This window comes from Phalacrocorax carbo, chromosome 1, assembly GCF_963921805.1.
Source record: "Phalacrocorax carbo chromosome 1, bPhaCar2.1, whole genome shotgun sequence".
Classification (NCBI taxonomy): domain Eukaryota; kingdom Metazoa; phylum Chordata; class Aves; order Suliformes; family Phalacrocoracidae; genus Phalacrocorax; species Phalacrocorax carbo.
This window is the reverse complement of record NC_087513.1, coordinates 218,681,356-218,703,142: the sequence shown is the minus strand read 5'-3', so window position 1 is coordinate 218,703,142 and position 21,787 is coordinate 218,681,356. Positions and strand designations below refer to the sequence as shown.

The window sequence follows — 21,787 nt, the reverse complement described above, 5'->3', positions numbered from 1 at the left end:
GGAGAGCACAGCTGCATGAAGGACTGCATCTGCCCGGACTGCACTAAGCCTCTGCTCGAGGAGCTGCTGAGTGAGAGGCAGTCAGGGGTCACCTGCCCCTTCCCATGCCCATGGCAGCCCCCATGAGGAGACCATCCTCCCCACCCCACATGGGGACCTTGCAGCCAGCCAAGGAGAAAGACCAGAGAGCGCGAGAAGGGAGGGGAACAGGACACACAGGTGGGAAAATGACACCGTTCCAGGGAGCTGCTTGCAGGGTCTGCCAAGGCAGAGGGGCTGCCGTGAGCCTTACTTCAGCAGCTCCTGCATGGCTGGCCCAGTGCTCCACCACGGAGGCCTCCAGACCACATCTCTTCATCCTCCCCATCCTTCCCCAGCTCAGCAGTCCAGCTGCTGCCAAGCACCCAGAGCCTCCCACTGGCAGGCACGGGACTGGGGCTGCTGGACGCAGACCACAGGGAGCTGGACAGCAGCGGGCGAGGGAGGGGGCGCAGCGGGGCAAGGGGGGTGTTGAGGTGATGTGGACCAGGAGGCAAACAGAGCTGCCAACCCAAGCAAAGCATCACACTAGCTACCAGGGGATGGTGAAATCAAGGCAAAAATATGAAGGCATGCCAGGGATTTACATCTGATATGGCAGAAGAGGAAAAGACTGTGCAGCAGATCATAGCATGGCATGGCCTTGGATGGAGAGCTGTAGTCAGAAGTGTGGTTGAGAGCTGAGCTACGGAAGGCGTGGTGGGCACCGGAGGCAGCAGCCCAGCCGGGACACAGTCGATGGGGCAGGGTCCTGCCAGGGAGCAGAGGCAATCCCCAAGGAAGGGTCTCAGGAACAGGCCATGAGTCAAGCTGCAGGAGAGGGAAGAAAGCATCAAATGTTAGTCTGGGCTGTAAGCCGTCAGCAGGAAAGGTCCTGACAAAATGCCAAAGAGGAACCGCACTGCAGCAGTCCATTCCCTCCTCTCCCCCTCCCCTGGTGAGGGCAAGGGCAGATGATGCACCAAGCCAAGAACAGCATCTGATGACTGGAGTTTATGAGTATTTGAAAGGGACGATAAACAAAATGAGAAGAATGTCCAGAGTTCCCTCTTTATTTGCTAAATCCATCTATTCTAACACAAAGTTGTCCCAGCAGCTTCTCCCGACCCCGACCGACTCAGAGCAGCACTATGGCACAAAGCAGCCATGGGCTGTGGTGGCACGGGGTGCAGCGGCCGCAGGAGCATCTGTGGGTGCACAGGATCAGCAGGAGACAGACACCAGCACAGGTTTTGTGTCAGCATGGTAAGAGAGAAGTTAAACCAGTGCTTGGTCACTGAGAATTCAGAAAATGCACAAAAGTTTACTTAATCGTGGCCAGAACTAGAGCCTGACATCAAACGTAGCTTAAGTTTATGCTCTTTTATTTTTATATTGTATAAATGTTTCCAGTCTCTGCAACACAAACCCAAACACTTGCTGCACCAGAAGCAAGCGTGCTGCTTTCACGTGAGCCTGTCTCTTGCCCGTGGCAGCTCTTGGCCAGCTGATGCCAGGACGTGACATGCCCTGCAGTGACCAAACAGGCGGTGCCACAGCAGGGGCTCCATGGCCACACCACACCCCAGCAGCAATGGCTGCTCCACACTGGCCCCGCTCCTGTGCCCAGCGACGCGCCGGTGAGGCCATGTCTGGGCTGCATGTGGGGCTGCGGCCCCTGGCCTGCACCAGCACTGAGCCCCTCGGCAGCAGCTCTGCTGTGTCAGCCCTTGAGAACCCACAGCCCCCTGCTGTGGTGGGGGTCCCGGCATGCGGTGAGCGGGGTCGCCAGCCTCCCCGGGCTGGGCTGCCAGCCCCAGGGGAGGCCACAGTCCCGGGTGAGGAGGGTGAAGGAATCATAGCATCATAGAATAGTTTGGGTTGGAAGGGACCTTTAAAGGTCATGTAGTCCAACGCCCCCCTGCAATGAGTCTTGGCCAGGGCTGCAGCGGCAAAAGGATGCAGTCCTGCCACTTTGGGGCAGCGGGAAGGTGCCAACCCTGGCCCTGGATCACCTGTGACGAGACACTCCCCATCAACCACTCACTCCTGGGTGGTTTGGTGAGAGCCGGCCCGACAGCACCTCAGAACCACCCATCTGCGCGCACGTGGGTGAATAACCATGTGTGCCCTTGCTTTACCACCAGTAATCTCTAACAAAGATGTTCAAGGAAACCCCTTGTGCCCTGGTGCACGTGGGGGTTGTGTGGCCCCACTCTGGTGACCCTGGCCCAGCATCGGGCAGTGGCACTGACCACCACAGCCGGTGGCTTTAACCCAAGCACAACCCAGCTCCGATGACAGCGCCGGCTCCATGACACCCGGTGCCAGGGGCCTCATCCTGCTGCTTCTGGGCTGTTTTCCCCTGCAGGGTGGAAATCCCTCACTGCTGTCAGCCCGGGGCGCAGTGGGGACCCCCAGGGTGGTGCAGGGGCAGGGGCAGGGAGCAGCACGGGATGACGTCGGGCACCAAGGGTCCATGGGCAGGGGACCAGGACAGCCCATGGGTTGTGGGGCCAGAGCCCGTGTTTGGTACATTGAGAAAAGCCCCTGAGCTGCATGACCTCCCCCTGCTTTCGGGAGCCACGTGGTTTTGCAGGAGGGAGCCCCTCCAAGGCTTACCTGCTGCAGTGTCCATTGGGATCTGTGCAGCTAGAAGCCCCATCATGCTCTGTTTGGAGAGCAGCTGGAGCCATGACATAGTTAAACCACTCGAGGACCATCCTGCAGGCAGCAGCTTGCAAAGCCAGGGAGCTGCACAGAGATCTGCTTGCACAGAGGCTGGCAGCAATGCCATTCCAGCCCAAGGGTGATCTGCCCACAAGGCATCAGCCTCATCTACCTGAGGAGGGGAGTACAGTCCCCTGCTCCAGATGGTGCTCGGACTCCACCGCTTCTTCAGCAGGAGCCACTCCTGGCCAAAGTCACCCCCCTCAGCCTTTGGAGCTCTCCTGTGTTCTGGGCAGGACTCACCAGATGAGACACAGACGCCCCATCCTTGGAGATGTGCTCTTGCTTGCGTGGCCGGTGGCTGGCTGACCAGAGCGCTCAGGGACTTGTCCTTTCAGATGGACTCAATTGGGCAGAAACGTTTCTCAGCCTGGGTCTGCTGCACCGGGTGCGCAGGAACGTGCCTGCTCTGCTGACTAGACCTGGAGGCGTTGAGCAGACACCGCTCAGAGAAGCTAGGTGGGATCGCAGCCCAGTCCTGGGGAGTGCGTGAGGGATGCTCCCGGACACCACATCTCCCCGCTCGGCTCGAGGACCTGTGCACGTGAAGCCGATGCACCTCTCACAGTCCCCCCACCCTGCTGCAGCACCGGGGATTGCTATAGCCCTGGGCAGTCCCTGGGGAGTTTCAACTCAGATCTGGCTTCTGCAGTTTTCTCCTCACGTGCCCGACAGCAGCGCCCAAGCAGCAACAGAAAACAAAGTGACCCAGGCTGAGCTCAGAGTTTAGCCAGGCTGTAACTAAGGGCTGGGCCCAGCAGAGGCCACAGCGCTGGAGCGCAGGAGGTACCGGGAGCAGCCGAGAATGCCAGGCTTGTTCAGCCAGAAGAGGAGAAGACAAAGGGAGAGCCCACTGGTGCCTGCAGCTCTCCAGTGGCAGTGTCGGGAGAAGACAGGCAGACTTCCCAGAGGTGCCCAGTGACAGGAGAAGCCATGGACATGAACTGGTAGACCCACCAAGAAAAACTTTTTCTCTGTAAGGGTAGTCACATGTTATAGCAGGGTCAGAGTAAGGGGAAATCTCCATCCTCTGAGATATTTAACGCCTGTCTGGACACTGCCTTGGATAACCTGCTCTACCCAGGCCTGCTTTGAGCCAGGGTGGCCCACAGATCCCAAGAGATCCCACCCTGCACACACAGCCCTGGGGTACCCAGGGCTCCTTGTGATGAGCAATCCACCACTGTGCTGCATCAGTTGTTCACACAGTTCATCCTCCCTCCTGCTGAGACATTTATGTTGGACATGTCTCTCCTTGGTTCCCAAACGCTGCATTTCATCAGGCCTCAGATCATTTCTGGACTCCGCTCTGGTCTGTGAATACGGACAGCAACAGTGTCCCTGGAGCCATGCACTGGAGCACTGATAGGTGTAGCCCAGAACGTGGCTCCCCAGCACTTCCCACAGTCGCTCTGCAGTCCTCCTCAGCAGAGCTGCTTATCAGGACACAACCCGCCAGATCACAACCTTGACTTGCATTCTTCGTAGCTTAGGGTATGCTCTTGCACAGATCGCGCTGCAAACACAGGTCATGTCTTGCAAGACGGTAAAACAATTCCAGAAGTCAGATTGTACACCAGCTGGGCAGAGGAAGGAGGTGGCAAACGTACACCGATCTCCACAGGCAGATGACAAACATGCTGGAATGCACCATCTGGCCATGTTCGCTCCCAGCAGCAGCTGTGTCTCTGCCAGGAGCTAAAAATCTCTGTGTGATGCTTTCCTTTCATAATTACATTTTCAGACCTGTCAGTAACGCAGCTCAGTTGGTGAAGTGTTTTTGTTTCCTAGACCCACAGAACGGCTGAGGTTGGCAGGGACCTCTGGAGCACATCCAGCTCAAGCCCCTGCTCAAGCAGGGTCCACCAGAGCTGCTTGCACAGGGTCCAATTGGGTGCTGACCATCCACAAGGATGGTGACTATGCAGCCTCCCTGGGCAACCTGCACCAGTGCTTGACCACCCTCGCAGTGAAAAAGTTCTTACATTTACATGGCATTTCCTGGATTTCAGTTTGTGCCCGTGGATTCTCACCCTTGGGACGCCGTTTTCCCCTCATAGACAAGCCAGCAAACGTGGGTGAGGTTAGCGGCCAGCGAGGCAGATTGAGAACTGGCTGAATGGCTGGACCCAGAGGGTTGCGATCAGTGGCACAGAGTCTGACTGGAGACCAGTCACTAACGGAGACACCAGGGCTCAGCACCGGGCCAGTGCTGTTCAACACTGGACAACGTCATTCATTAATGACCTGGATCATGGCGCAGAGCACACCCCCTGCGAGTCTGCAGATGACACAGAGCGGGGAGGAGTGGCTGATATGCCAGAGGGTCGTGCTGACATCCAGAGGGACCTCGGGAGCTGGAGAAGTGGGCAGAGGAACCTCGTGAAGTTCAACAAAGACAAATGCAAGACGAGGCAATGGACAAAAAAACCCACAAACAAAATTCATCCGAACACCAGGAAACTCTTTGCCACGTGAGGGTGGTCAAACCCTGGTGCAGCCTGCCCAGAGAGGCAGTGGAGTCTCCATCCCTGGAGATGTTCAAAAGCCATCTGGACAGTCCTGAGCAAACAGCCCTGGGTGGCCCTGCTGGAGCAGGGACTGGAGACGGTGACCTCCAGATGCCAACCCCATCTGTTTTGGGGTTCTGTTCTGTCACTGGGAACCACTGTGAGGAGCCTGGCCCTACCTTCTCTCATCAGGTGTTCATACACATTGATGAGATCCCCCAGAGCCGCCTCCTCCCCAGGCTGCAAGTGCTGCACCGAAACTGGCAGATTTAGCTGCTGCTCTGCCAGGACATGACCCCTCCAGTGTGCTGGTGAGTGCTGCTGTGAGTCCTCCCAGTCCGTCAGGGGCTGTCCTGTACTAAGCAGTCCCAGCACGAGAGCCACATGGCAGGGAGACGGGCTCCACGGGACTGCTGTCTCCTCGCTTGAGCATTCCCCTTCCACCTCAGGCGCTGTTCAGCCTGTAGGACGTGCCCATGAAGATCTCCTCCAGCTGCTGCTTTTTAGGAGTGGGGTGCTCAGTGCAAGCTGAGAAAAAGCAGGAGAAAATACATGGGCTTCTGGAAGCTGCCTGTCACGTCCACACAGGTCTGTGGGATGGGATGGATGGCTGCCAGAGACTGCTTTGCAAGCAACGGTTCCCTTTGCCACTCCACCACCATCCCCACCGCCGGGGTATAATTGGACTGTTGGAAAGACAGAGCAGAGGGAATTCACGTAGGAAGAGACCCAGGCCCTGCCAAATATGGGCTCTGCTGGGTCAGACAAAGAGCTTGCTTACCACAATGTTCTGAGAACTGCAAGCAAGACTGTTAAGGGAAGAGCATCAGAGCAAAGCGGTTTTCCCTGGTCCCTGCCAGTCCTCACAGTCTGCAGACAGGCCACCAGTCCAAGTCAGGGTGCATTTACACCTGTCTCTAGAAAACGGTCATTAAAATATAAGAAGAGGAGAAGTGTGATCTGGGAAGCCTGGGGCCACAGGAGCTCTAGAAATGTCTGCGTGCCACCAGGCTCAACGTGCCGCTACACCAGTGAAACTCTGATTACAATATCCCAGCCCTGGCCTCTGCCTGCCCAGGGCCAGCGCAGACCCCAGGGAGCAGAAGGTGACACAGGTGAGTGGTGCATCCTCTGGGCAGGCCTCCAACAGCAGGGCGGCAGCAGCCACCTCCCAGCACCGATGTGGAAGAGGGAAGTGGATGCAGACGTCCCTGCAGGCAGACATCCCTGTGGGCAGCGCCCTAGAGAGCTCTGCTCACAGGGGGCGCATGGGGCAGGGTGCTGGGGGTCTCAGGAAGGGGCTGCCTGGTGCCAATTTGCTTGCTGGGGAGTGCAGCCCCTGCAGTGGCGGCACCGTGCAGAGCACTGCTGCTCACCATGGCTGCCACCCAGGCAGGGGCTTGGAGAAGGGTCTGGGAACATCGCAGGCCCGGGAAAAGTCTCCGGAGGTGGAGAGCAGCAGGACTGAGGCTGTTGACTGAGAGACGGGCTGGCTGGGGCTCTGCTCTCCCTGCCTCCTGGATGGGGACGAGGGGCAGGCAGGGGCTTCGGCAGGGAGAGAACACCAAGCGTTCTGGAACCTCGTACTGGGAACAAGGCCTGGCTGAGCCCCAGAAGGGCTGTACTGCTCCCTGGATGCCCGGGTTGGCCACAGCCCTGCCATGGGTGCTCAGAGAAGGGCTGAAGGGATGGAAACCCCCTTCACTGGGGTCCAGGGTGACCCTTTTTCTGCTGGCAGAACTGCAGCCCTGCACCCTGCTGGGGCAATCCCTGAGATCAGCTGTGCTGCCAACCAGCATACACAGGGAAGCTCCAAGCAAGTTGTGCTGTGGATCTGCTCTCTACAGGCAGGGACAGGAGTTGCAGAGAGATGGCAGGACCTACAGCTTCAAGGACATTTGCATTAAAGTATTTCCAGGCGAGCACTCTCCATGAGTCCTCTGCTCAGCTCGGTGGCTGTCCCTCGAGGCCGGTTCCCAGCCCGAGCAGCCTGCGGACAGGCATGTGGGTCTGGGGCTGGAGCATGGTCTGGGACACCTCCCAGGCAGACCGCCAGCGCAGACACCCAGTGCCCATACTCCACCAACACACGTCGGTTGGCACCAGCGAGAAAAGAGCCAGAGACAGCCGCCTGTGCCAGTCAGGTCCAGGCAAGTGCTGGGTGCTCAGGCGGGCGCCAGCAGAGGCAGTGCCCTGCGTGCTCTGCACCCATCACCAACGCTGCCTGAGTGCCGTGCACCTCCCAGGGATGCGCTCGGCCTCTGTGGCTGCACCTGGCAAGGCCCGAAACGCCACAGGCTTGTATCTGTCACACAGCCAGGGGGAACCAGCCTCTTTCCACAGCTCACCGAGTTCAGCCACCCCCAACGCCTCCTTGCCGTGCCGAGTGCCAGACCTGGCTATGCTCCACAAGGACGCTTCCCCTACCTCTGGGAGGAAGGGCAAGTACCTGCAGAGCTGTGACCCACAGCTGTTCTGATGCCAACAGCCAAAGTGGGGAGAAAATGGCTCCTGGAATAAGCGATGCCAACTCTCAGCCACGGGGAGGGCAGCCCTTGCCCCCGCAGGGCGCACTGGGCACGAGGGGCTGGTGGGACCAGGGCTCTGCTCACCGTCATGATGCATTAGCAGCAAGACATTAATGAAGAGATGTTTTATTAGTGGTAGGAAACTGTTTCCTAGAAATACAAGAACCCCAGGCCTGGAGCAGGGAAGCCCAGCGCCGGGGCTGTTTAGGTAGAGTTCAGGGGGGAACCACCCCCGGCAGAAGGGCAGGCACTGCAATTTCTTTCTTGGTGCCCCCCGTGCCCTCTGCCCTGCCAGGCACAGGAGAGACCTACTGCTGCCAGGAGGCTCTCGATGCCAATGCTCTAGAGGACACAGACCTGCAAGGCCGGGTCTCAGTGCAGAGTGGATCTGCTGCTCCAGACCAGGACTAACGGCAGCCTGCAGAGGCCCAGGCTGTGCCACAGCACCCAGAAGTTACCTTTCCCGCAGGTAATGCAGGGCCTGGATCCATCATGCAGCCACTCCACCCGCCGCTGCCGTCGGAAGGTGTGACTCAGGACAACAGCCGTGCTACGTGCCAGCACCTGGAGCCCCCTGCAAGGGTGCAGCGGGGCCCACTGGTGGGTCAGAAGAGGCTGGGGGTGCCCCAGCCCCCGGCAGGGCTGTGGGTGCCGCCAATCCCGCCTGGGCAGAGTCCTGGGATGCAGGAGCTATGCTGGCCTCATAGTCGGAGATGCGGCGCTGCATGATGGAGGGCATCAGCGCCACGTAGGCACTCATCAGGCGGTGGTTGGAATGAACCAGCTTCCCGGCGCAGCTGTCGAGGCACCTCTCCTGCGGGAGCGGGGGGATCAGGGTGGCTGGGGGCTCCCATGGCCCACCACCCCGTGCACTGGGCTGCCCACCAGACCAGACCCCGTCTCACCTCACGGCCGGTGAGCAGGCGGTAGTTGAGGTTGGAGACGCAGTGCCGGAAGCAGAGCTCGGTCATGCGGTTGTAGACCAGCAGGAAGTCCCGCAGCTGGAAGGGAGGTGGCACCGCCGCGCGCTCACACCGGCTCCCGGGACTCACCAGGGCCCCCCGGGACACCCCAGAACCCGTCAGGGCCCCCCAGGGACCCCCGAGACCATTCAGCACCCGTCAGGGCCCTCCCGGGATCCGCCGAGACCCCCCCCACGGTCGTCCCCCCCCCAGGACCCATCAGGGCTCCCCGGGACCCCCCGCCGACCCGGCCCCCAGCGCCCCGCTCCCCCAAGCCCCCACCGCCCCCGGCCCAGCCCCCGCCCTCACGCTGCGGAGCTGCTGCTGGTGCTCAGCCCCCGACTCCATGCCGCGGAACTCGGCCCTGCCCGGCCACCCTCGGCGGGGCCGCGCCGCGCCGCCCGCCCTCTCAGGCGGCGCTCTCGGACGGAAGGTCACTTCCGCCCCACTTCCGCCCGGCGTGCCCGTCACACCGCTGACGCCACGTCCGGCCCGTCTCGCCTCGCCTCCCGGCGGCCCTTGCCCGCGACAGAACGCGGCTTCCGGCGCGTCCCGGTCCGAGGCCAGCGGGGCTGTGAGCTCCGGGCGGGCCGGGCCGCGGCGGCGGCGGCGGCGGCGCAGGTGGGCGGGGGCTGGGCCGGGGTGGGCCGGGCGAACCGGGGCCGGGACCGGGACCGGGCGCTCATAGGCCTCTTTGGCGGGGGCTGCCAGGGGCGGCCGTGCTGGGGTCAGAGCGGCGGGGCGGGCCGGGACTGCGCACCCCCGGGTCGGGCTGTGTCCCCCTCTCCCCCCACCCTGCCCCCGAGCCAGCGGGAGGCGGCCCGAGGCGCTCCGGGCCCGCCCTACCGCGCCGCCCCCCGGGACGGGCGCAGCCCCTGCCCGACCCCGCACGGCCCCGGCCCCCCACACCGCCCGCCTCCCCCTGGGGCTGACGGTCCCGGGCGCGGCCTGGTCTCAGGGCCGGGAACGGTGGGTGTCCTGATGCTGGTCCGGGTCCGGGTCCGGGTCCTGGTCCTGGCCCCGGCCCCGGCCGTGCCTCCCCCTTGTGCGGCCGCCAGCCTCGTCCCCTCCGGCGCCGGAGCCGCGGGGTCCGCCGTGAGGGTCACTCCCCGCTTCCCCCGCTCCCGGAGCCGGGCCGCCGTGAGGGTCACTCCCCGCTTCCCCCCCTCCCAGGAGCAGGACAGCTGGCTGGTGGGGGGTGTCCTGGGTGACCTGGGGCAGTGGGGCCAGGCAAGGCAGTGTCCCCCAGGGCAGGACCCGGTTCTGGGGCCCCGGTGGTGAGGCCGCATCCCGTCCGGTGCGGGCACCAACCTAACGGACCCGGGGTGGGGCGGCCCTGTGCAGGTGCCTGGCGCCGCCTGCCCGGAATGTGGCCGGACCGGTCTGGGCACAGCGGGGCCCTCGCTGCTCCCCCCGCCGGTGCGCGGCCAGCCTGTGGACGTGGCTCTTGGCTCCCTCCTCACGGACTCTGGGCCAGGAGCTGCTGTGTCGCAAAGCCCCACTTGTGCTGGGGTAGGGTCTGCTGCCCAGCCAGCACAGATGGACCGCTGCTGCGCCCCGGAGATTAGTGAGGGGCAGGGGAGAACATCTTGTTTCCAAAAGGCATGAGCTGCGGGCCAAAGTGGGGGTGGGAGGGAATGTGGCGGCTATGCTGCAGGGTTGTGAGCAGCAGCTGGGGCTGGCTCCTCTGGGATGTGGAGGCAGGAGGCCTCAGGCAGGGCCAGGCAGCACATCCCGAGGGACTGCTGTGCCGTGGCCGCAGAGGCTGCTCGGTGTGAGCAGCTGCCAGCACAGGACTAGCTGTCTGCTGTCCTCTGCCTACTCTCTGTCGGGAGCTCAGCCTTGGCCCTGCGGGGTCCTGGCCTGGGAAGCCCGGGGTTTCCCTGACTGGCTGAGCACCCTGCGATGCTGGCCACAGGGGGTGGTCTCTGTCTCTGCCTGGTCCCCAGGCTCCAGCAGCGCATCTGCGTCCTTGCAGGCCCTGAGGATGTCGGACGGGATCATGAGCAAGGCTGCCACCATGGAGATCCCCATCAGCAGCAATGGGGACACGGGCAGCCTGCCAGAGGATGACGGCTTGGAGCAGGTTTGTAGCTGGGGCCAGGTGGGGATGTGCCAGACCCCCGGGTGTTGTTTTCCGGGCCATGCTGCTCTGCCCCAGGCCCACTGCATCAGGGCCACACATCCTGGCTCTGCGCCTCAGCTGCCTGCACTCCTCCCTCCGCTCCAGGACCTGCAGCAGGTGATGGTGTCGGGGCCCAACCTCAATGAAACCAGCATCGTCTCTGGCGGCTATGGGGGCACGGCCGAAGGCATCATCCCCACCAATACCATCAAAGGTAGGCTGGGCCGTGGCGCAGGCTCATGTGGACAGGCCTGGGGCTGCCTGCCGAGGGAGTGTTGCTCCTTGCGTGTCCTGGGCTCCATCCTGGGAAGGAGGGCACAGCTCACCTCGCCACCTTCCAGCTCCCCGCTGGGATGCTGGAGTCCACAGGGAAGGAGTCATGCTGCTTGAGCTGCTGGGCCTGGGAGCCTGGTCCCTCTGCCAGGGCACGGCCCATGGTGGTGCCAGGCAGGGGGGTCTGGTGTGGGCCCATGGGCAGAAGCTCTGTTGTGCCTCGACTCAAGCTGGGCTGTCGCCTGGGCCCTGCAGCACATGCCCTCCCTGGTCCCAACGCGTGGTTCTGCCTTGGCCTGGCCATTTGGCACAATGCCTCCTTCCCAGGACAGCGGCTCCTGCCAGCACAAGGCAGCTCCTTCCCCTTCTTCATGCTGGGCTGGGGCTCTGCTGCTGGGCTGGCAGACAAATGGCCCTGGCAGAGCCTGGCTGCCTCAGGGTGGGGGGCTGCTGCCCCACTAGCCCTGCTCCTCTGGTGCTCCCCGCGCAGGGTGGCTTACAGGGAGGCACTGCGGGAGGACTGGGCCACCGGCACTCCCCTCTTGCTGGGGCTTCCTGCTGGGCAGAGTCTGTTCTGTCAGCCGGGGGCACCCCTGAGGCCATGGCTTGTGGCACCTGGGCTTCGCACCCTGCTGAGGCCGGGCAGTTGTCGGGTCTTTCCTCCAGTGGTGGGGAAAGACACTGGCGTCCCACCTCTTCTCCAGCCCTGGGTGAATAGGGAGCTCTGGGGATGTGCTGGTGCCAGCGGTTGTGCAGCAAGGACTGGGGATGGCCTGCCCACGGGGCTGGGGTGGCTCTGAGCACCCCACTCTCCACTTATTTCCTCTTCTTGTTGCTCAGGCCAGTCCCAGGGTTGCAGGTGCTCCTGATGGCAAGGCCTGGCTGCGAGCGTCCTGCTTGCCAGGCAGCAGTGTGGGCAGGTGTACCATAACCTGGGGCCCTGGTGGGCCCTGCACCCCCCAGGGCCCTGCCAGGCGCAGGGGCAGCGATGGCCCAGTGTGTCCATGGTGAGCATCGGTGGTGTTGGGCTGGGCCGAGCCAGCACTGCTGGGGCAGCTCTGGCTCTGGCCACCTCCCTCACCCCGTGTCCTTCCTGGTCCTGTTTCACACAAGCCTCTGTCCCCCAACTCTTGCCCCAGGTGTCTCTTGCAGCAGACAGGTGCTCAACCCCAGCCGCTCCATGCACGGCTTGAGTGAGTGGATTTGCACAGGCAGAGGGCACGTGTGCGCTTGCTCCCAGCCTGCTCTGCCGAAGAGCAGCACGAGTGGCTGGCAGGAGGAGGTGTGTGCCATGGTTGCCATCCCCCTGTCTCTGTCACGCCAGGCCTGTCCAGCTCACAGGGCATGACGACACCAGCTGACAGGATGGAGGGAGTGGGGAGGGAGCGCCTAGGGCGGGAGGTGTCTGTCTGGCAGCCAGCCGTGTCTTCTGATTTCACATCACACTCATCTGCTCCCGTTGCTCTCCCCTGCTGCTGTCCCGTCCGCACACTCATCCTCTGTCCTGGCTGTTCCTGCCCCCATGCCCATCACACCACCCCATCTCCTCTTGCCCCTCTCTGCTCAACACCCGCCAGCCCCTCCGTTTCCAGGCTGTCTTGTCCAACCTCACCCACCCCGAGGACCATCCGTCTCCCCCAGTGCATCTGCCGCCAGCAGGATGGCCAACCAGGCTGGTGCTTCAGCAGGTACTGCGGCCGCACAGCCCCGGCTGGTTCTCCACGGACCCCCCGCCTGGGCTTGGGCTCTTCACCCTGGGTTAGGGTGCCTGGTTAGTGCTGGGGTCCCTCAGGGCACCCCCACAGAGATGTGGCTGCAGGCCGGCAAGCCCGCTGCCCAGCACTCGCCTCCCCAGCAGCTGCAGCCAGGTCTCGGTCCTGGTGCTGGCGGGGAGAGGACAGCACTGCCAGGTCCCTGCGTGGCTCAAAGGTGAGACCCAGGCGGTGCCCAGCTGTGAGAGATCATTCCTGCATAAAGGAGCTCAAGGCTGTGCCTCCCCGGGTGCTGCTGGTTGCCTTCTCTCTCTGGCCTGCTCGGTGTAGAGGGGGGTCGGGCAGGAGGCTGCCCGGGGCTGTGAGGAGCACTGGGGCCCTGCCTGCAAGAGCAGAGGTGGCTGGGCTGGTGACAGGGCACCCCGGGGCCAGGTCCTGCCAGCTCCTACAACCAGGCTGGGGTCGGTGCCTTCCCCTGTGGCTGCCAACGCCGGGGCCCTGCCCGGGGCCACTCTGGAAGGGCCCATAGGAGCAGGTTCCCTGCTGTATGCACGAGGCCTCAGGTCACGACGTCTGCAAGCCCGTTAACGGGCATGCACAGTGCGAGACCAGCTGGAGCCCGCTAATGCAGCTGGCTCATGCCCTCGCTGCTGGCAGGGGAGAGCTGCTCCAGCCTTGGGCCGGAGCGGGGCGAGGTGCCCAGTGCTGTGCCACGGCAGGCACAGTGGCAGCTTCCCGGGCAGGGCTGGGTGCTTACTGGGCCACAAGTCTGTTGTGCACGGGCTTTGTCAAGTCCCAGTTCAGCCCCCTGTGGTCCTGCACTCCTTGACATGCCCTGGGTCCTCCAGGCGCAGCTGCAGCACCCCACTGTGAAGGCACCATTGCTTTTGGGTGAGCAGCCTGGGCTGTGCCCTGGCAGGTGCTGCTGCCCTGCTGAGCCAATGCCGTGTGGGGCTGTGTCTGTTCCAGGCTCTGGGCTGCACCAGCCCCACCCCAGCCCAGCCGTCGGAGGAGAGGAGGTTGTCCGTGGCATCGCCGTGGAGAAGTTTGACATTGTCAAGAAATGGGGTATCAACACGTACAAGGTGAGCTGCTTCCAGGGAACTGAGGGAATGGCAGGAAGATATACCAGGGGAGGGTTAGGTTGGGTATTAGGAAAAGTTTCTTCCCCCAGGGGGTGGTGGAGCACTGGAACAGGCTCCCCAGGGAGGCATCATGGCACTAAGCCTAGTGATGTTCAAGAAGCACTTGGACAAGGCCCTCAGAGACGTGGTGTGAATTTAGGGTTGTCCTGTGCAGGGACAGGAGTTGGATTTGATGGTCCTTGTGGGTCCCTTCCCACTCAGGGCATTCTATGACCGTCAGCATGGCCCGGCTCACTGCTGGTGCTTGAAGCAGGCTGAGGGTCAAGCTGCCCCTGCACTAGGAGTGAAGGAGCAGTGGGAGGTGGAGGACATGTCCTGAGATCTCCCCACAGAACTTGTGGGGATGGCTCTGCAGCTCCCCACTACCGCAGCAGCAAGGAGCACTTCCTCCCCATCGGCCAGGGACCCAGGGCCTCCTGACGCCATCCTCCCTCGCCCCGCAGTGTACCAAGCAGCTGATCTCGGAGCGGTTTGGCCGGGGCTCACGCACTGTGGACCTGGAGCTGGAGACACAGATTGAGCTGCTCCGGGAGACAAAGCGCAAGTACGAGTGTGTGCTGCAGCTTGCACGGGCTTTCACCAACCACTTCTACAGCCTGGTGCAGACACAGCACGCCCTAGGGGATGCCTTTGCTGACCTCAGCCAGAAGTCTCCGGAGCTGCAGGTATGCCTGCTGGGGAGGTGGCACGTGCCTTGCCTCTCCTGTGCTCCTTGTGCCTGGGGAGGAGACTCAGAGACCCAAATCAGCCTCGGGCTGTGCCACAGTGGGGGGCAGCTCTCTGCATGAGAAGAAGCAAGAGGAGGTTGGGGATGAGAGTGCTCGGTGAAGGCTGTGGGGCAGGGGAGAGTGTGAAGGGCTGTGTCGCAGCACCTCCTTGGAGCACCCAGGGCCAGGCTGACTCTGGGGGCATGGGAGGAGAGAGTGGGCCTCGCTGGTACGGACCCTGATGACTCCTCCTCTCCCAGGAGGAGTTTGGTTACAACGCAGAAACGCAGAAACTGCTCTGCAAGAATGGAGAAACACTACTGGGGGCTGTCAACTTCTTTGTCTCCAGCATCAACACGCTGGTAAACAAGACCATGGAGGACACGCTCATGACGGTCAAGCAGTACGAGACAGCCAGGTAGAATGTCGGTGTGGCCCACAGGCTGGGGTAGTGTCGGGCATCCTGGGGGGAATTGCGGGGCCGTGGTGCAGCTCTGACACAAGCTGTCCCTGCACAGGCTGGAGTACGATGCGTACCGCACAGACCTGGAGGAGCTGAGCATGGGCCCTCGGGATGCCAGCACCCTGTGCCGGCTGGATGCAGCCCAGAGCCAGTTCCAGAGCCACAAGGACAAGTACGAAAAGCTGCGTGCTGATGTGGCCATCAAGCTCAAGTTCTTGGAGGAGAACAAGGTGGGAAGGCACGTGGGGCTGGGAAGGGGCTGCGGGGCGGGGGTCTGCTGCGTGCTCGTTTTGTCCCTCAGCCGTGCTGCCTTGCAGCCCCCTGCTGAGGTCAGTCCTTGGGTGGGCGGCAGCTGTGAGGGGACCAGAGCAGAAGGGCATGGGAGTGTCCGTCTCTGCCTGCCTCTCGCCATCGTGGCTTCTGCTGTGGGGCCTTCTTATGGCTTTCAGGGCCAGCCTTTGTGAGCTGGTGGCAGCAGCTCTGACCACCCCTCCCTGTGCAAGGCGGGGGTCACATCCCAGCTCCCTGCCCCTTCTCTGGCTGCTGGGTGGCAGGGCCGCCTCGCTGCGAGCTGACCCCTCATGCTCTTCCCAGATCAAGGTGATGCACAAGCAGCTACTACTCTTCCACAACGCTATCTCTGCCTACTTCGCTGGGAACCAGCAGCAGTTGGAGCAGACCCTCAAGCAGTTCAACATCAAGCTGAAGACCCCTGGTGCTGAGAAGCCCTCTTGGCTGGAGGAGCAGTGAGCCGCCCCCGCCACCCCCTGCCAGCTCTGGCTGGGGGCACCATGGACCTGAATTCTGGCTGCTGGCATGGGGCCAGACCAGCTGCTCGTGGGGCAAGGGGGGGGTGCGGCTGGGGCCCTGCTGCAGCTAGGGGCCGCCCGCTGGGCATGGGGTCCTGGTCTGGGGGGAGCAGGAGGTGGCGAGCGGGACCCTGGTCCTGCCTGGGGAGAGGAGCCTGGAGCAGCTGGGGCTGCCCTGTCCCACCTCTCCCCTTCGGGGCAGGGTCCAGCACTGCCCAGCCTGATTGTGCTCCCTTAGCACAGACCCCTGGCGCAACTGCTGGGAGCTCCCCCTGCTTTCTGGCACCCCTGTGGGGCAGCGGACACCTCCCTTTCTGGGGGGCTGCATGCCCCAGACCCCACCACACACCTTGGTGTGGGGTGGGATGCTCCACAGCTCTCCCTCTGCTTCCCCTGGGGCAGGATGGGACTGTACCCCCACTGCTGGGCTTCCTCCCTGCCCCCCCCCCCCCCCCCCCCCCCCGGTCCCCTGGGACCCCCTGGGGCCCAGCCCAGGAATACCCCTGCCCTGCGGCAGAAGTGTTCGTTTCCAAATGAAGGCAAAGCTGCGGAGGGGCAGCACCAGGATGGCTGCATCCCCTCCCTGTCCCCAGGGTGCCTGTGGGTTCCCACCTGCAGCAGGGGCTCCTGCCCCCTCTCCTGGCTTTGGGGCGGCTCCGTCCCCCTTCTGGCTGTTCCCTGGTGTTCCCCGGGCAGCTGCTCTTGCGCTGTCCCTGAGCCTCACACTACACTCCCCCATGCAGGGCGGGCTGCCCCGGCTGCCCCGCAGCATAGCAAGGCAGGGCCTGCCCATCCTCCCTTGTGCATCCCCTGACCGGAGCCATGCTCGCCCGGGGTGTGGCCGTCCTCGGGGCTGGGGACCCTGTGTGCCACAGCTAGCGTGGTGTGGGTGGGTGGCTGCTGGCCGGGCGCGGGTCCTCTCCCCGCCCTGATGCGTAGGCCAGGGCCGCCACCGGGAGCCGCAGAGACTCCAACCAAGGACCAAAGGCTGGCTGCGCCCTGGGCAGGTGCATGTGCATGTCTGTGTGCGTGTGCTGAGGGCGTGTGTGCCATGCGCCGCTGTGCCAGGGCCTCGGCCAGCGTCCCATGCGTGAGCGCTCTGTCCTCCTGCTCCAGCTGAGTGTTGCTTCCAGCCCTGGCCACATGCAGCACTTGGGCACTTTCCTGAGACAAAACAGTTTGTTTTTTCTTGCTAATTTAATCCTTGGTAATTTAATGTCTGGATCTGACACTCCCTCCCCTTTCCTGGTGAAGGTCTGACCCTCCTCTTCCCTCCCAACTTCTGTAAGACTCCAGAATAAAACGGTACGGATCGCTCGGGTCACTCGCGTATGCAGAGCTGGGAGCCTAGCGCCCTGGGCTGGAGGCTGGCAGCAGTGGGAACACAGGGATGGCCTGGGGAGGTGCTGGTGGTGGGTGCGAGGCAAGGTGCCCCTCCCTGATGGCTGCAGACTCGTCCTGCTGCGGACCTCCAGGCGCTGGAGCCAGGGGGCCTGGGGAGGCAACAGAGGTGCCCCGACGGCAGGGTAGCCCCTGCGTTCACCCAGCCCAGCTGCAGGGGCTCTGCTCCCTCGGCCCCCTGCATATGGAGGTGGTGGCCAGGGGCTGGAGTGGTGACCCGCAGTGCCTGATCCTGCTGGTGCACAGCCTTGCCCAGGTCAGCGACTGCGCAGGAGCATGTCTCAGGGAGCTCGGGGCTCCTCCAGCCCGGCCTGCCCTGCGGTGGGAACGGGGCCGCCCGGAGCCGGTGGGAGGCAGGCCCCAAAAAGGCAGGGACCCTTGTGACACGGCCAGGCATCATCGGGTTTGGACAGTCAGCTGGTGCTGCAGAGCCCATCGCGGCTGTGCGGCACCTTGCTGCGGGGCTTGAAAAAGTAGCTGGACAAGTGCGCAGGGGAAAATGCGTCAGGAGGTGCTGCAGGGACCCCTGCCCTGGCTCAGGTGGGTGGGAGGGGACGCTGAGGGCTCCTGCTCGTCCTAAAGCCCTCCCTGGGCATCTGCGGCTGTTTGCCGTCACAGTCCTGTGGGTCCTGGGGCCTCTACTCTGATCCCTCACAGCCGTTTTCACCTTCCCGGAACGCCGACGGCAATCGGTACCGGGCTGCCCGGGCAATTCCATTCCAGCCGGGGTAGCGGCCGCTGGGGCGCGACCCCAGAGGAGAGGGGTCGGCGGGGGCCGTTCCCCAAGGGCGGAGGGGGTCTCCGCTGCTGCCGGGGGTCTCGGCGCCGTCTGTCACCGCAGTCCCGCCGGCAGCACCGGGGGCTCGGCCGGGCGCGGGGGGTCCCGCGGGGCAGCCGCCGGGCGCCTACAGCGGTGCCGGGCTCCCCTTCCCCGGCCGCGGCTCCGGCTGGGGCTGCAGCCCCGGGGAGGGCCGGGACCGGGGCAGCGAGGGGGCGCGGCGAGCCCCCCGCCCCGTCCCGCCTGCCCCGTCCCGTCCCGTCTCGGCCACGGGCGCCCCGCGCCGCCGCCCCCCCCCGGCGCTGCCCTCCCCGCCGGCGGCCGCGCAGGGCGGGCGGCTGCGGGCGCTGCACTGGGAGCCGGTGCCCGCGGCGCGGGTGCGCGGCCGCCGCTCGGTCTGGGCCCCTCGGGCCGCCCCCGCCGCCGCTCCACCTGCCGCGCCTCCGGCTGCTCTTCCGAGAGCCCCGCGGGGCAGCGCCCGCCGCCCGCGGTGAGACACACCCCCCCTCCGGGCCGGGGTCCCCCCGGGGTACCCCGCGGTGCCTTGACCGCCTCGTGTCCCGTGTCGTGTCCCCCCCCCAGGCCGCTCTGCTGGAGCCCAAGCGGAGCCTCGCCCTCGGCGTCTTCCTCAAGCAGGTCAAGCGGTGAGCGGAGCTGCCCCCCCGGGACCCCCCCGGACACCCCCGCGGGACTCTGTCCCACCCCCCACGGGCGTCACACCCCACACACCCCCCCCGGCAACCTGCACCCCCCAGGGGACTGACAGTGCGGGCCCCGCACACGGAGGGCTGGAGGAGACACCCGTGTCTCCCCGATCCCGCCCAGGGTGGGACCTGTCCCCAGGGGTCCCGGCATGGGGGACGCTGCAGGTACCTGCTTCCCCCGCCGGGGTCCCGCAGACGTGCCCACTGCAGGGGTTGTGTTGGCGTCTGACCCCCTGGGAGGGATGGGGAGGGTGTCTGCGGGCCGCCGGGGGGGTGTTACCCCATCGGGGGGCAGAGTGCTGCTCACTGGCTGGGGGGTCACCCGTGTCTGATGCATCCCCCCAGGCCTGTCCGCCAGATCGTGCAGGACATCCAGCAGGGCGTCGGGGCACCCTATGGGCTGGAGAGGCTGCTGGAGCTCTCCCGGATGCTGCCCAGTGCCGCAGAGGTGAGGGCTGGGGTGGGGGGCTCCCCCGGCAGCCCCCCTGACACCCCTCCCTGCCCACAGGTGGCCCAGCTCCACTCCTTCCCCTGCAGCCTCTGCCAGCTCCCCGACCCCGAGTTCTTCATGCTGCTGCTGACAGAGGTGCCCAGGTGGGAGCCTGGGGGTACCATGCAGCATGGGGGTCCCATGTGCCGGGGGGTCCTGCGCACACACCTGCTCACCCTCACGCTCACCCCCAGCTACACTCAGCGCCTGGAGCTGCTGCTGCTGAAGGAGGATTTCTTTCCCCAGCTCAACACCCTGCACAGCTCCATCCAGACCCTGACAGACACTGCCGTTGGTGAGCGGCACTGAGGGGTGCACTGGGACCGTGGGGTGGACGGGCACCATCCCTGCCCCCACTCACCCCTTGGCTGGCCTCCAGAGCTGCTGGAGTGCGAGGAGCTGCACACCATCCTCCACCTCATCCTGAGCACCGGCAACCACCTGAACACGGTGAGTCATGGCGCAGGGGGCCAGCCACCTGCCTCCCACTCCTGCTGCTGCAGCAGGGCTGTGGCGACTCACCTGCTCTGCTCCCAGGGTGGCTACACCGGCAGCGTTGCCGGCTTCCACATCGCCTCACTCCTGAAGCTGCCCGACACCAAGGCCAATGAGCCAGGCATGGACCTGCTGCACTTCGTGGCCATGGTGAGTGTGGTGGGGCCACAGCATCTGGCCTCCCCGCACTGCTGGGGCTGGGGCTGGGTTTATTGTGGGGGACTCAACCTTGGCAGAGCGTTGGGTCTGTGTCTGGAGCAGGCTTTTCCCTGATGGGGTTCCTAAATGGAAGGTGGTCCCTGTGCACCCCCTCACTCCTCTCCCTGGCCCTTGGGGCTGCTTCAGATGTGGCTGCGATGGTCAGGGCCTGTCCTTGTCCTCTGCCCGCCATCCCTGTGGCCCTTCTCTGGGCAGCGGCTGACACGGAGGTGCCTGGCTCCATCCTGGGCTGCAGCCGCCAGCCGGCACAGGGAGTGTGGCCCGGCTGAGCCGTGCTGCCCCGGGGGGCACTGGGCTCTGCGGCAGCTCCTCTGCCCACCGGCCACTGAAGGCCCTGGGCCAGCCCGGCCACGTGCGCCTGTTCCCTCCTGCTGGCGTGCCACCGACAGCCGTCCCCGCTGCCTCCCATAGCCCGGTGCCGCTGCTGGCCTGGGGCTCCATGGCTGCGGGTGTCAGCATGTCCCTGGGGGGATCTGGCTCCCACATCCTGTGCAAGGTCGCTAGCCATGCCGCCCCAGCAGGGACGTGCCCTGCCCGCACACAGGGGAGGCTGTTTTCCCCGGCAGATGAGCTCCAGTGCAGTTTTTCCCATGCCCGCCCCTGCTCTGCCCAGTGGCAGCTGCGCTTCTGCCTGCAGGGACCCGGCGCTGCTGCCATCTCTCCCTCCTGCCCTCAGCACTGGCACGGCCCTCCCCCTCCTTGGCTGGGTCTGGACCCTCCGGTCACCGCTGCCACCCCTCCCACCCCCCCCAAAGCCCTGTGTGCCTTCGAGGACGTTTTTATCCTTCCTGGCCATTTGGTTGCAGGTGTTGGTTCAAGTCACTGCAACAGCAACCTGGCAGCGTGTCTGGCCAGGGGGACACGCCCCGGGCTGGCCCCCTGGATCCCCCAGGCAGTCGGGGGATTACCTCTGCCATCCCCCTGAGCTCTGGCTCTCCCAAGCTGGCGGCTCTGCCAGGGCCCTGGGGGTGCCCCAGGGACGGTAGAGGCGGCTTGCTGCCCCTCTCGCCTGCAGGAGGCGGCTAGGGTGGAGAAGAGCCTGCTGGACTTCCCCCACAAGCTGCAGCATGTGGGGCCCGGCTTCGAGGTAAGGGTGTCCCCATGTCCCAGGGCCGAGCGGGGACCCAGCCCCACGGGGTGGCACCCACTGGGGGTGGAGCAGGGGGACAGGAGGGGTCCCAGCTGCGGGGGGCACAGTGGGGGGGTGTGGAGCAGTGGGGTTTAGGCAACCCACGCCTCTCCGCAGGATCGAGGTGGCGGAGGTGGAGGGGGAGCTGCGGCGGCTGGCGGGGCAGCTGGAGGGGGCCCAGAGCCTGGGCGCTGAGGGGCTGGGGCCGCAGCTGCAGCCCTTCCTGCACACGGCTGAGGAGGAGCTGTGCGGGGCGTGGGGCGCCCTGGGGCAGATGCACCACGCCGCAGCCACCACCCTCGACTTCTTCTGTGAGGACGAGGTGCCCGGCGGCCTGCAGGAGCTGTGCGCTGTCCTGCACGGCTTTGCGGGCAGGTTCCTCGCCGCCGTGCAGGTACGGGCCCCCCACACCCCCGGTACCCCCGGGGCTGCTGTCGGCTCTGCCACCCAGCGCCCAGCCGGCCCCAACCCACCTCTGCCCCGCAGGAGAACCGGGCGCGGGAGCAGGCACAGTGCCGGCGGCAGCAGCGGGAGCGGGAGCCGCTGAAGCGTCACTCCATCGCCACACGCTCCACATGGGACGTGGTGC

The 21,787-nt window shown here is 64.7% G+C and overlaps 3 protein-coding genes across 4 annotated transcripts; 2 read left to right on the top strand and 1 right to left on the bottom strand.

The window, feature by feature from the left end:
• Positions 1-7,896: 7,896 nt before the first annotated feature.
• TIMM10B (translocase of inner mitochondrial membrane 10B) lies at positions 7,897-9,121 on the bottom strand. Its single transcript, XM_064441679.1, has 3 exons — positions 9,058-9,121; positions 8,692-8,787; positions 7,897-8,600 (listed from the first exon to the last, which is right to left on the bottom strand). The coding sequence occupies exons 1-3, from the start codon at positions 9,094-9,096 to the stop codon at positions 8,337-8,339; spliced, it is 399 nt and encodes a 132-aa protein (XP_064297749.1). The 5' UTR covers positions 9,097-9,121; the 3' UTR covers positions 7,897-8,336.
• A 50-nt stretch (positions 9,122-9,171) lies between these two features.
• On the top strand, positions 9,172-17,296 carry ARFIP2 (ADP ribosylation factor interacting protein 2). Of its 2 annotated transcripts, XM_064441678.1 has the most exons (9): positions 9,172-9,369; positions 10,727-10,834; positions 10,979-11,087; positions 12,724-12,834; positions 13,828-13,943; positions 14,447-14,668; positions 14,971-15,128; positions 15,229-15,403; positions 15,768-17,296. In XM_064441678.1, exons 2-9 carry the CDS (start codon positions 10,736-10,738, stop codon positions 15,921-15,923), a joined length of 1,146 nt encoding a protein of 381 aa, XP_064297748.1. In that variant the 5' UTR covers positions 9,172-9,369; positions 10,727-10,735; the 3' UTR covers positions 15,924-17,296. The 2 variants fall into 2 exon arrangements, with proteins under 2 accessions (XP_064297748.1, XP_064297747.1); XM_064441677.1 differs by lacking the exon at positions 12,724-12,834 and having other exon boundaries at positions 9,184-9,369.
• A 271-nt stretch (positions 17,297-17,567) lies between these two features.
• Positions 17,568-20,273, top strand: LOC135313473 (FH2 domain-containing protein 1-like). The gene is made up of 8 exons (XM_064452530.1): positions 17,568-17,639; positions 18,002-18,075; positions 18,343-18,556; positions 18,744-18,805; positions 19,211-19,313; positions 19,602-19,650; positions 19,735-19,805; positions 19,893-20,273. Exons 1-8 carry the CDS (start codon positions 17,568-17,570, stop codon positions 20,121-20,123), a joined length of 876 nt encoding a protein of 291 aa, XP_064308600.1. The 3' UTR covers positions 20,124-20,273.
• Positions 20,274-21,787: the final 1,514 nt, after the last annotated feature.

What these genes read in the sequence shown, in the direction of transcription:
- TIMM10B (XM_064441679.1), bottom strand. Translation starts at nt 9,096, where the DNA reads ATGGAGTCGGGGGCTGAGCACCAGCAGCAGCTCCGCAGC. An exon ending in ACCAGCAGCAGCTCCGCAGC is followed by an intron (nt 8,788 to 9,057) that starts GTGAGGGCGGGG and finishes CCTCCCTTCCAG; the next exon opens with CTGCGGGACTTCCTGCTGGT. An exon ending in GCCTGCTCACCGGCCGTGAG is followed by an intron (nt 8,601 to 8,691) that starts GTGAGACGGGGT and finishes CCGCTCCCGCAG; the next exon opens with GAGAGGTGCCTCGACAGCTG.
- ARFIP2 (XM_064441678.1), top strand. Translation starts at nt 10,736, where the DNA reads ATGTCGGACGGGATCATGAGCAAGGCTGCCACCATGGAGATCCCCATC. An exon ending in CCAGGCTGGTGCTTCAGCAG is followed by an intron (nt 12,835 to 13,827) that starts GTACTGCGGCCG and finishes TGTCTGTTCCAG; the next exon opens with GCTCTGGGCTGCACCAGCCC. An exon ending in GGGGTATCAACACGTACAAG is followed by an intron (nt 13,944 to 14,446) that starts GTGAGCTGCTTC and finishes CTCGCCCCGCAG; the next exon opens with TGTACCAAGCAGCTGATCTC.
- LOC135313473 (XM_064452530.1), top strand. Translation starts at nt 17,568, where the DNA reads ATGGAGGTGGTGGCCAGGGGCTGGAGTGGTGACCCGCAGTGCCTGATC. An exon ending in CGGAACGCCGACGGCAATCG is followed by an intron (nt 18,076 to 18,342) that starts GTACCGGGCTGC and finishes CTGGGGCTGCAG; the next exon opens with CCCCGGGGAGGGCCGGGACC. An exon ending in TGCTGCCCAGTGCCGCAGAG is followed by an intron (nt 19,314 to 19,601) that starts GTGAGGGCTGGG and finishes TTCTTTCCCCAG; the next exon opens with CTCAACACCCTGCACAGCTC.